The 12,864-nt window shown below is 31.3% G+C and overlaps 2 protein-coding genes, 1 long non-coding RNA gene and 1 other non-coding gene across 4 annotated transcripts; 1 reads left to right on the plus strand and 3 right to left on the minus strand.

The window, feature by feature from the left end:
- Positions 1–2,646: 2,646 nt before the first annotated feature.
- Positions 2,647–3,563, minus strand: LOC124897587 (putative late blight resistance protein homolog R1B-12). The gene is made up of 3 exons (XM_047410527.1): positions 3,396–3,563; positions 3,111–3,202; positions 2,647–2,962 (listed from the first exon to the last, which is right to left on the minus strand). The coding sequence occupies exons 1-3, from the start codon at positions 3,561–3,563 to the stop codon at positions 2,647–2,649; spliced, it is 576 nt and encodes a 191-aa protein (XP_047266483.1).
- Positions 3,564–4,880: 1,317 nt separating this feature from the next.
- TRNAV-AAC lies at positions 4,881–4,954 on the minus strand. Its single transcript has one exon. It is a non-coding gene; the product is annotated as a tRNA-Val (tRNA).
- Positions 4,955–11,208: 6,254 nt separating this feature from the next.
- LOC124887008 lies at positions 11,209–12,580 on the minus strand. Its single transcript, XR_007044454.1, has 2 exons — positions 12,444–12,580; positions 11,209–11,439 (listed from the first exon to the last, which is right to left on the minus strand). It is a non-coding gene; the product is annotated as an uncharacterized LOC124887008 (long non-coding RNA).
- Positions 11,418–12,618, plus strand: LOC107873308 (auxin-responsive protein IAA8). Its single transcript, XM_016720105.2, has 2 exons — positions 11,418–12,247; positions 12,366–12,618. Exons 1-2 carry the CDS (start codon positions 12,145–12,147, stop codon positions 12,563–12,565), a joined length of 303 nt encoding a protein of 100 aa, XP_016575591.2. The 5' UTR covers positions 11,418–12,144; the 3' UTR covers positions 12,566–12,618.
- Positions 12,619–12,864: the final 246 nt, after the last annotated feature.

Here is a 12,864-nt window from a genome sequence, read left to right on the forward strand (position 1 = left end):
CTTTCTTTTTGTTTTGAGATTAGGATCTCGTTGTGATGTCATTCCTTCTTCTTTTTCTTTCATTTATACTGGAACCATTGAATTCATTAGATACCGATTCCTATCTCGAAAACGTATTTTCTCCTCTTTGATTTTCTTAACCATCTTCTATAGGCGACCATTATTTATCCAATCAAAATTGATTTTATCATTTCGGAATCCGTAATTCAATATAGATGGATCTATACCCCATCTATATGTCCCTCTTCCTGTCATTTTGCCATTCAATTTGGAATACTTGAACGATCGATTCTTGTTTTTTATCTTCACTTTCACCTGAAAGCGGAGGAATGTCTCATTAATTATAACTAACCATTCCATTAAACAATTTTGAAATAAATATAGAATGAGAGATATATATGATATAGAATCAAATATTTGGGGTAAAGATTTGGGGGGTATTTGCCCAAAAGAATAATTGATTAATGATAATATGTAATATGAGTTTAATAGGATCATATTAGTCATTTGTATTTCTTATCAATTTCTTATTAAAAAATGTGCAAAAAATAAACATGTCAAAATAAAAAGAGTATTAGCAGTTTAGTATAAATATTGAGTTTGAGTAAATTTTTGCTTGCCTAATGTACCATCTTAAAATATTCAATGCTTTAAAAAATCTTGTGTCTTAGTAAAACGAATATTCCTTCATTGTTAAAAAATAATTATACTAAAAATAATTATTTTAAATACTAATTATCCATTTTTAAAAAATTAAAAGAAAATTAATTGATTTTTTTAAATTTTATTCTGAGCATTAATTATTTTTTTGTAGAAGTAATGACACACAAACAGTCAAAAATTAACAGAGAAATCTGAATCAAATTATACTCTGATTAATTTTTGGATTAGGTAAATTCTTACCATGACAACAGTAAATAGAAGAATTTCAAACGTCCCAATTACAAATCTCAAAAGCTACGCATATATCCTAACGTAACTATATTTCCGTCGGAGGAAGATTCGTTGCCGACTTTATCTCTATTCCCCACCTATATTATACTTATATAACTTTGTTCATTCTTCAAGATTTTTGTATCGTTTTGTCAACACAGAGAAACAAAATTAATTCCCAAAAATTCATATCATCAATCCGTTTTATTCCTTGTTCAATTCATCGTAGTGATGGGATCGTGTGTTAGCAAAAAGTCAGCAACCAAAAATAACAAGGTCAACGCAGTTAAAGCTCAGAAAAACGACAAAGTCAACGTAGCGAAAGCCCAGAAGAAATATGTGTATTCATCAACAGCAAAAGGAAATAGATCATGGAACCGCGGAGACTTAAATACTGGAAGTATCGTGTATGTAGGAATGGCAGCTAGTACTGGTTGCGATTGCGGAGGCGGTGGTTGTGGCAGCGGCGGTTGCGATTGCGGTGGTGGTGGTTGTGGAGGATGATATAGGATCAATTTAGCCCATGTTAATTTGTCTTGTAAATAGTAGTAACTAGTTGTAGCAGTGTATATATGAAATCAGATAGACAGCACTAGTAATTTTTATCATCACAGTGCTAATTAGTACCATGTCAATTGTCATGCCTTTTACTTTTTTACTAAGGCATGTATTTTGTGTCCTTTTTAATCTGTTGAATTTTAGTTATAATTTTTATGACAAAGATCTGCAGTGTTACGTTGTTGATAGTTGTGGAAAACTAGAATACTTTATTTTGTGAATTTTCAATTGCTTGCAATGCACATAAAAAGTAAATAAATATGGCGACACTTAAATAAAGTAAAATCGGTGTTTAAATATCTGAATGGAAAGAAATCATACTTTGTAAAGTTTTTTTTCTAATCATATACTAGTTTAGTTTACGACTTTTTGATTAATAATTCAAAAAGTTCCCCTTGTGTGATGGGTCATATTCCCTGAGATATTTCATTACTGCTGTATTAATTACACCATATTTTTGACCTAAAATATTTAATTTTTAATTAAATGTGTTACTCCCTCTATTCCTTTTTTTATTTGCTCTTTTAGGTTATTTGTTCCTTCAATTTTTTTAGGATAATTTGATCAGTATTTTCCTATTATATCCTTGTTTAAGTTATCAAGAATTTGGAAAAAGATATAAAATTTAATTAAGAATATATTAGAAAAATTATTTTAAATTTTTTTTAGGAGTGAGAACTTTATTAAAGAGTGGGTCCAAATCAAAAAGAGCAAATAAAAAGAAAAAGAGGGGAGTATTTTGTTCCATCGCCTAACCTTTTATTTTAGTTTGTTCTCTTCATCAAACATTTCTCATGGGTTATGTAACTAAACTAATCTTAATAATTATGTTTTGAAAATCTAATTTGTCTACTAGTACTTTATATGTAGTCCACAGTGTAGTTCAAGAATGGACAAGTAGTAATAGCTGTGCAGAGGAATCCCAGTCTGGTGGTTAGTGCTGAAGTTGAAATTTTCCATCTCATCGACTTCCATGTCTTTGATTTCAGTGGTTGATTCAGCAGCAGATGAGCTGCACCACTGTACCTGAATCATCTGTAATGAACTGCACCACTGTACCTGAATCATCTGTAATGAAGTGTTGTAACCAAAACAAGTAATGAAGTGTTGTAACTAAAACAAGAGGGGATTTCCACACCATTCACATCCTACTGATCACCCTAGAATGTTCTGAAATGCACTAATCGCAGAAATTTCACTTGTCTTTAGTTTCTCAAGATTGACAATTAATGATGGAATTGATTGCATTCCATCTCGAGCTGCCAAGAATTCTAAATGGACTAGCGATGACATTTCCTCAGCAAACCGGTTACCTATGTTAATGTACTCTAAATCCAACACTTTCAGCAACTTGAAGTTGTGGCAAACAAATGATATGTTGATTGCCTCACCTCGAAAGGCACATCTTGCAGCATGGAATATCAGAGAGTGCATAGTTGTCCCGCTAGGCCTTGATAGTACAAATTGTCTCCTGTCACAAATAATTCGTGGACGGCATTGCTCATGTATTATTGGAGTTTCTGGAGGACCAACATCAATCATGGGCATCAAAACCAAAATTGTAACTATGGGAATGTAGGGGAACTGGTTCTTCAATCTAACGTGTGTAACAAACCAACTTGGAACTTAAACCGTCTGCCACACGATTCCAGTTGTTTGCTTTATCCCCTATCACATTGTTTGGTTTAAACCTCAATCTTGCCAAGAATTCCTGCTACCAAAACAATATAGAGAGGCATTCCCTGACATCTATCTGGAATCTCTTTTCCATTTGTCAGCACAGTTCAGTACGCCAGCCCTCCGCGTGAAACAACTTCCGGTGCAGTAAATTCCATCTTTCTTGTTCATTAAGAAAACTAATTAAGATAATGGGGTTCATTGCATTGTTTAGCATCCATAGCAACTTCGTTGAGCGGGGTTGTCATGATAATTCTGCTTCCATTGTTGTCATCTGTAGAACACATCTTCAAATCATCCCACGCGTCAGTCTTCCATATGTCGCCTGTAACAATGAGGTACCTCCTTCTCTGTAATCTCCTTTTCAGTTCATGAGCTAGTTCTTGCTCATCCATTTTTCTGATCTTGTAAGTTTCCTCAACAAATTGACACAATATTTTTGGTAGCAACTCTTTCTTTTGATATAACTGAGATACACAGCACCAAGCTCGTACCTGGAAGCTCAGAGAGACACTTTCATCACTAAACACTTTCTTGGCAAGTGTTGTCTTTCTCAAGACCAGGCATACCAACAACGGAAATGATGTCGAGCTCTGCTGGTCCCATAATTAGCTTTGCAACTATGGTTTGTCCATCACATCCGAAACCATCTAATTCTTCATTAAATAATGAAGAGTTCCCTTCGGATGCCACTCGAGCAAAAGCACTTGGAGACTCATTGTCTCTCAAAGAACTCATCTTCTCGTCAAGGTTCTCCAAGAGTCGTGTCTTAACAAAAGTAGTCACCAGTATCACATCGTCTAACAGACAATGCCATAAAGAGGAAGGCTTTACAAGAAGAGAATCGGTGATGTACTCGATCCTGTAGTTTAAATGGATAATATGTGTGCTAAGGACATTCCTCAGCATCCTCATCTAGATGGTCATAATCTGCAACATCCTTGAGAAATGATTTGAAAAAACTCAAGTTCCTGCAATTGAAGTTTCACAAGAGCAATTGAATCAATTTTGGAGTGGATAAAAGCTGTTGCACATTCTCAAACAGAGAATTTATAAACCCCAACACATCAATCAGTGGGATGATTGATTCTGTTGGCAGCTTTTGAATGTTGAGATAAATCTCTTTGGCTTTATGGTTTCAACCTACTGTAACAAACCAATAACTTCAAGTTCTAGTTCTTTGGCAGAGATTTCATTCATTTCTCTTTTATGAAAACGACGAATGATAGACCCTGCCTCCATTGCTGTAGCTTCAATACTGCTCCATTGCTGACATATCATCCGATTTTCCCATCATTATTGGCTGCTCTGGTGGAAAAATGACGAAAGTTCGGACGAATCGGAGCTCTTTGTGAAGTGTTTCAAAGTGATCCTTCACACGAACCACAAAATTTCTTGCCTGAGATTCAAGCATCTCATTGAAATCCTGAAGGAGAAAATCAACGATTGAACCAATAAATTCATGCATTATTAGATAACGACAAATGAATATAGGCCTTTGTAACCTCTGGCTTATTCGGCTAGATGCTCTGAATTAGCATGTCAAATAACACACCACTGGTCATGTCTTAGGTTGCCTAAACATGAGAAAGAGACATAAGTTGCTGCTACAGCAGCAGCATCCTTCTGGGAAGAAAATCAAAGCAGTAATCACTACGTTGAACACTGTGAAAGTTCAAAAAAAAAAAAAACAAGAACAATAAAAGAGAAAATGGCGCCGCCCGGACTCGAACCGGAGACCTTCAGTGTGTTAGACTGACGTGATAACCAACTACACCACGACACCACTGTGCTGGTTCTGAGTACTTTCTTTTGTTTTCTCATTTTTTTTATACTTTGGAATTATCGACAGAACTCCTCTAGTTAGGGGTGGGCGTTCGGTATTCGGTTTGGTATTTTCATATTTTAGGTTCGGTAATCGGTAAATGAAAGTAGCTACCAAATACCATACCATTAAACTTTGGTTCCGTAATTCGGTAATCGCTAAATTAAATTTTGGTTCGGTAAGGAATTCGAAATTACCATATTAAAGTTGGACATGCTTATAGCGATCCTATTTGGTGATAGTAGTGGTGATTTTCAACCAACGTGTTGAGAAAAATTTAATTTTGTTTGGTAGTTTTACTCCTCTGAATACAAAGTTTTACACCAGAAAAATTAATTTTGTTTGATCTTGTTACACGTTGATATATGTGGCTCAATTAATGAAACACCTTAAAACTTATGTTATAGTATATTGATCAAGCTCCTAGAAGGGGAGAACTGGATGTAACACGAATAACATTTACATCAAACTGGATATAACAAGAACTGGATATAAATGTGATGTGAAGTCATAATATTACTTCTTATAAATGTGATGAAGAGCAATATATGTTATGTTGTCTGCCAAGTGCTGAGTTTATCGATAATTTTCATCTGTTGTTGACATGTGAACACAAGGATTAAGAAGGCTTGTCCAAGTCCCCTTGGTTAAAGCTATATTCCGATCTATGTTAGGAATATTAGAGTTGGGCAAATGCAACCAACAATGGTGTTATGTATCATGTCATGAAGACTTCTTTTCTGTTGTTCCCTTCTGCGCCCTGATTTTCAGTCTTAGCGTGATATTTTCATCAAAAATTGTCATATGTTGGTTGCAAGGAAGTTTATTGTGTAAACGTAAGAGTCTACTTTAGGTCTATGTTTAATAGTTCAAAGTTTGCTTGAGCAATATTCACACAAGTATGTGGCCTTTGGAGTGTGGACTAGGTATGTGACCTATGGGTCACTTAACTATTATTGAATATTCAAAAAATACCAAGTACCAAACAGTAGTAATAATTTTTACCAATCCCGAACCCAAATACCATAATTTTAAAATTTTACTCCCAAATACCATCCCAAATATCAAATTACCAAATTTTTTGGTTCGATTCGGTAATTCGGTTTTTGATATTTTATGCCCACCCTACCTCTAGTTGTTAAGATTTAGTGTTCCTATACCACCATGTAATAGATTTGTTTTCCAACTCGTATCATATTAGTTTTCGATTAAAATTTGTTTGAATATGCAATTTGAGCATCTTAAATTGCAGTTTTTTTTTTTATGAACATTAATTAAAACTCAAAAGGTTGTGATACTATTATTAAAACTTTCTCAAACTCTTAAATAATTTTACTAAAAGAGCAAATTATAGTTCATAAATTAGATCGGAATATTCTGAGGTGATACATTAACAAATAAGTAAATAACATATTTTTGTGCCTCATTAATTTAAAATAAATATTTTCGATTACATGTCATAATTTTACAACGATTCACTAATCAAATAAATCAATAATAACAATAACTAGTTATATTTTAATATAATCCTTCTACATGATATAAACAATCTCTTCATGTCGAACATGAGTCTTTTTTCCGTAAAATTTAAATTAATGAGTCTTTGTTTGCAAAATGTGAACTTATGGGTCTAGTCATCTAGTTTTACATTTTAAAAAAAAAAAAAAATAGAAAATTATGACAAGTTATAATATGATTTTACTACAGAATAGTCAACCAACGAAAAAAATTAATGAAAATCCTCATTGTATCATTGAGATTAGTACTCCCTCTATTTCATATTAAGTAAATTGTCGAGGTTTTACGTATAGCAATTTAAAAAAGAAAAGTAAGATATAAATTAGTTTTAAACTCTCTCTGTTTTAGAAAGAATGATATAATTTGACTTGACACAAAATTTAAGAAAATAAAGAAGACTTTTGAATCTTATGATCTTAAATTAAAGATATGTCAAATGTACCAAAATACTCTTTAATTTTGTGGTCTTAAACATATCATGTGAAAAATTAAAATTTAAAATTACTAAAAAAAAAGGATCATTTTTTTTTAAACGAATTAAAAAGAAAAATAAATCACTCTTTTATAAATGGAGAAAGTACTTTTTATTTTTACCCTTTTTAATTATCGTTAAATTACTCTTAAAAATTCAAAACAATAATCATTATAACTAATTTCTAGAAAATAGGGGGTTGCCAAGTCATGTTGTGGAAATGGAGGGAGGGAGTAAATGAATAAACGCGTCTTTGAAATATCCAATGCTTTAGAAAAAAAACATCACGTATTGAAACGAATAATATTCATGCAATTATTACATTTGCCATGAGTGTTATTCATAAGAATATCAAACGTTTTCCAATTACAAAACACAAAAGATAATACAAGTGGATCATATGTTTAAAATCCTATGGTGGTTCGCCAAGTTACGTTGTGGAAAAGTAAACGAATAAGGCCAAACGCCTAACATGCCATTTTGAAATATCCAATGCTTTGAAAAAAAATATGGCATGTTGAACTGAATATTCTTTAATTATCACATTCCCATTCGTATTATTACAAGAATATCAGACGTTCCAATTACAAAATACAAAAGACAATATGAATGGATCACACATATAATATCCTATTGACTTGTGGAAATAAACGAAGGAAGTAAACGAATTAATGAGACCAAACAACCAACGTGCCGTCTTTGAATATTCAATGCTTCAAAAAAAATATATTGCATATTGAAATAAATATTCATTCAATTATTACATTTCCATTACTATTATTAACAACAATATCACATTTCCATTAGTATTATTTATTCTATTTACAACAATATCAAACATACCAATTACAAAACACAAAAATAGCACGAAAGGATCACACATATATAAAATAAAATATAGGAGATAAGGTTTCCTATATCACCATAAAATCTTATTGGAGGAGGATGACCAACCTTATCTATAATTTGACACGATTACACATTATGATTTGACATTATGTTAAAATATTATAATTTGGAAAATTTAAGTTGTATTTATAAATATTAATTAAAAATTAATAATTTGTGAAACAATCAAACGTTTCTCAACTCTTACCCAATTTATCAAATTAAATCATAGTTTTTAATAATTATTAGAATATCCAAAGACACCACGTTAGCAAATCACACATCTCTATATTACATTTATAGATAAATACTTATAATTATATATTATTACAAAATTTTCAAATACACATAATATATATTGATCCAAAAGTCAACAATACTAGTAAGTAGTTATTTTTTACTATATCCTATATTGCATGGACAATCTCTGCGAAGTTTGCGTCTTTGTTTGGCAAATTTTAACATGATGAATCTTTGTTTATTATTCACCGTGCGTGTTTCAAACATTGCAACATTTGCATAAAAAAAAAAAAATAAAAAAAAAAAAAACACCCAAACAAAAAAAACAACAACTTATTTTTTGATGTACGAATCAATTGAATATGGCAAAAAGAATGAGCTAATTCAGGGAAACTAAGTTAAATTGGAAAATAAAATGGTCAAAAACATGAAAAAACGATTATGCGTAAAGGGATAAGGAAAAATAAACAAATCATTTAATTTAAAGGAAAGATCTACTATTATTTACTCAACATAATAACGTATAACCTCTATCATAATTAAAAAGTATTTAAATTGCACAGATTTAATTAAACTAGTTTAATTACACGTGTCTTGCATGTATAATAGTTGATTAATTAACATTAAATAATTTTATCTATTACAGAGATTTTTAATGAAATGTAAATAGGTCAAATCATTTTTCGAAGATCCTTCGCACTTTAATATATAATATAAACATAGACATGTATTTTAGTATATATATATATATATTTTATATATATATATATATATATATATATATATATATATATATATATTTTACCATTAAAAGTTTCAAGTGGTTGATGGATCATTATCACTTTTACGTTTGCTATGCAGTACCATTTTCTCTTGTTGTTAAGGACTAAAGAGACGCATCAATTTGAACATATTTGTGGTATGATTATTCTTTTTGTTTCTATATTTAAAATCTTTTCTTATTTTTAAAGTCAAATATTTACAAAACAATTGATTATATTTTTATTAGATTTTAAACTTTTGTAACTTCCTTAATTTTTCTTATTTTCAAATAATATTTCTAAGGTCATTCAAGCTTTTAATATAGTATATAGATATAAATAGATAAATTATTGATTATAAATTACTTCCTCATTTTCAAAATAATTGAATTGTTGAGGTATGACACGTTCTTAAGACAAATTTTTTAGGAAATAAATGGTAGGTTACTTTCCATTATTATCCTTTTAATTATTTTAAAATTACTCTTCCAGAAAATGTGAAATAATTAAGAACTCATTAAATTAAAAGATAGAGCACGTGAGTTATGACTAATTTTAATAAGAATTAAAATTTTAAATTAAATAAAACACAACCCAGCATATGTATTCATGGTACGATTAGAATTGAATTTAGGCTAAAATTAAAATCAAATCAGTTTAATCAATGTAGAATTCTGAAAATAAAACAAATCAAATATAATTCATATTCTTCTGTTTGGTAGTTGTTGTTTGGTTTAATTCTTGTAAAAATTAATGAAATTTAGCTTTTTTCTTTTTTTCTCCTTATAATTTTTTTTTAAAAATCCTCCCATCACTTTCAATTTATAGTCCTTTATTGACCTTATATATTGTGATGGCTACAATTTTTTTGGATTATGAAAAAATATCTAAAAATCTATAAGCTATAGATAGATAGATAAATAGATAGATAGTTAGTTTTTTCTTTAAATAAATGAGTTTGAAATCATGATTTTCTTTTAATAATGAACTTAATGTGTAAAATTCATTTATCTATTTAGAGATAAATAAATTTTCATGAAAAAAAATACAAAATATTTCCTTATAACAAATAATTTATCGAATATATAGAATTATAAAATTTTAATATATAATTTATCATTTTAATTTTTTTTCTATTTGATTTATTTTTAATAATCAAACCAAAGTGACTATTATGTTTTTTTTAAAAAAAAAAAAAATCATTTCATGTGTTTAGGTCGGTGGGGTGGACGTTAGCTCTATATAAAGCTTTGTCATTCTATAAGATTCTTCGTCATATCTCTCTACAGAAAGAAACGAAACAAAGTACTATAACGTAGCATATCACAAGTCCTCTTTGATCAATAGAATTAATATTCTTCATTGTAGGAATTGCGATGGGATCGTGTTGTAGCTTAGAGTCTTCCGATGGCCAGCACAAACCCCATGATGGCCATGTTCATATACCTGAAATGGATGTGCCTGATTCTGAAACCTCTGGCCCTGGAGGGGATGGCGGCGACCATCATCACCATCATATTGGCGATGGTCACCACCATCATGATGGTGACGGCGGTCACCATCACCATGTAGACGGTGGTCACCACCATCATCATGTAGGTGGTGGTCACCATCATCAGGATGTAGGTGGTGATCATCATATAAGCAGCGGTGGCGGTATTGGAGGCGTTGGTGGTTTTGGAGGCGTTGGTGGTTTCTGAGGTGGTTAGTAGGATATACAAGCCAAATCATCAAAGTCGGATGGAATCATGAGTAATATTAAAAATAGATATATAATACATGTACAGTTTGAAAAATTAATACATAATTACTTATTTGTATTTATTTTTCTTTTAGTTATTAATTATAGTCATATCTTTTAAAGAATTTAATTTATTATATTTAAAGGGTGATATAGTAAAATTATCTTTATTATTAATGTTTGTTAAGATGTGCGTCAACCGTCAAGTCAACAATAGATAAATTTTATCACAGTAATAGTACTAAACATCAATTAATATGAGTGATTTGGTAAAGTTATTATACTACCATTAGTTTATTAATAGCCATGTCAATTCAAATATGACAAATAAATTCGCGCATGGAGGGAATAAGTATTTAGTACTTTTTACTCCCTCGGTTTCATAGTATTACTTAATTTTTTTATGATCCTATTAATTCTTTCATCAAATTATTAAGGCTAACATTTAATTATTTCTTAATTCTTTAAACATATGAATTCTAACAAACATATCAAATAATATGAGACGGAGAAAATAATTTATTTCAAAAAAAATCTCTTTTTATTTTTAGTAACTCTTTAATATCATCTTTTCATTAACACCATAAAATTAATAGACATTTAAGTCATTTACCTTATATTTAATTTACGATCACAAAATTTCAATATCTTTGTGTTGAACCAAAACTAGTCAAACAAATTACTTAACTAGTCAAACAAATTACTTTTACATCATTAAGCTTTCAAAAACTTCTAATTTATTACTTTCATATAGGGCTATCTGCCATCCAGTTGGCTGTTGCCATCTCTAATCCTAACTCCCCGCCTTAAGCAACCACATGATCACCTGCAATTGTCAAAAATTATATTCGAGTTATGCTTGTTATATCACTAGTAAACGTATTAATGTGATGACAAATGAAAACCAACATATTTGTGGATTTAGACTGTAACTCCTTTAGCTTTTTCTAAAATTTAAAATCATCTAGCAGCACTATCTTGTAACAAAAGCAGACGTCAATTAGCCCAGAGATATCGGAAAAAGCTACATGTCCATCTGATCCTACTACAAAACGGAATTTTCAGTCCTAAAAGATATACAAACTAGCTCTCAACTAGCTAGGAACTTGTACATGTATCACTTGTAAACAAGTTCCAAATAAATTTTGTCTAAAAAAATTAAATCTCATTTTCCGAATCGAACGACGACAGGGCAAGGCATCACCAATGTGAAAGAAATGAGTGAACTTTCCAATTTGGGAATACACTTTCCAAATTAGTGTCTCCCTTCTCTCCACCATTTCTTCTCCATTTTCCATTCATGAACCCAACAGGTGATAGATACAAAGGAGACTTCACGTGTGCAACCACCTAAACTGAAAGAGGCAAATACTCAGGTTACAGTTTTAGAGAAGCATTCTGCTGTGAATGAGACTTCAAACCGTGCGGGCAGTGGTGCTCCTGCTACCAAGTGAGTAGCTCCTGCTTGGAGGAAGAAGTGAGATATTTGGACATCATTATAAAAATGTCTAATCTAATGATTGTTTGATTTATGGATGGTGCTCCATATTGGAGGAAAGTGGACCTAAGAAACTATTCTGCATACCAGGAGCTCTCTTCTGCTCTTGAAAAGATGTTCAGCTGTTTTACTATTGGTAAGCTATTTTGAAGCGCCGACTGATCGATTCATAGTTATCGCGATTGTCTTGATTGGCAGGCTCAAACAGTGAAGTTTTTATTCTGAGTTACTGCTATATTTTTCTGTTATGTCAGGTCAATATGGAGCTCATGGGAAGGAAATGTTAAGTGAGAGTAAATTGAAGGATTTGCTTCATGGATCTGAATACGTACTCACATACAAGGATAAGGATGGGGGCTGGATGCTTGTCGGTGATGTCCCCTGGATGTCCTCCTGCCTTTATGACTTTGATTTCCATGGTAGCAGTTTCTTTGTTTTTTCATTAAAGATGTAATCTTTAGCGCTGGTCGGACAGAAATTTGACAAAAAAAATCCATAGATTGGCCATATGTGTTACTGTTATTCTTGAAATATTTTGTCCCTGCCTGCACCCGGGATGCCCACGCTGCTTTTGAGAGATCGATCCAATATGCAATCGTCAACATTTTTCAAGAGTCCAAGCACATACTCAAGACTCCAAATCACAAAATATGCCTTTTAACACTTTTTTTTTTCCTTAAAATGTAGACTCGTGTTTTGCTACCTTATATATACCATTTGCTAAAGCATTTGCAGCTGTGCTGAAACGTCGTT

This window comes from Capsicum annuum, chromosome 1 (genome assembly GCF_002878395.1).
Source record: "Capsicum annuum cultivar UCD-10X-F1 chromosome 1, UCD10Xv1.1, whole genome shotgun sequence".
In the NCBI taxonomy this organism is placed as follows: Eukaryota; Viridiplantae; Streptophyta; class Magnoliopsida; order Solanales; family Solanaceae; genus Capsicum; species Capsicum annuum.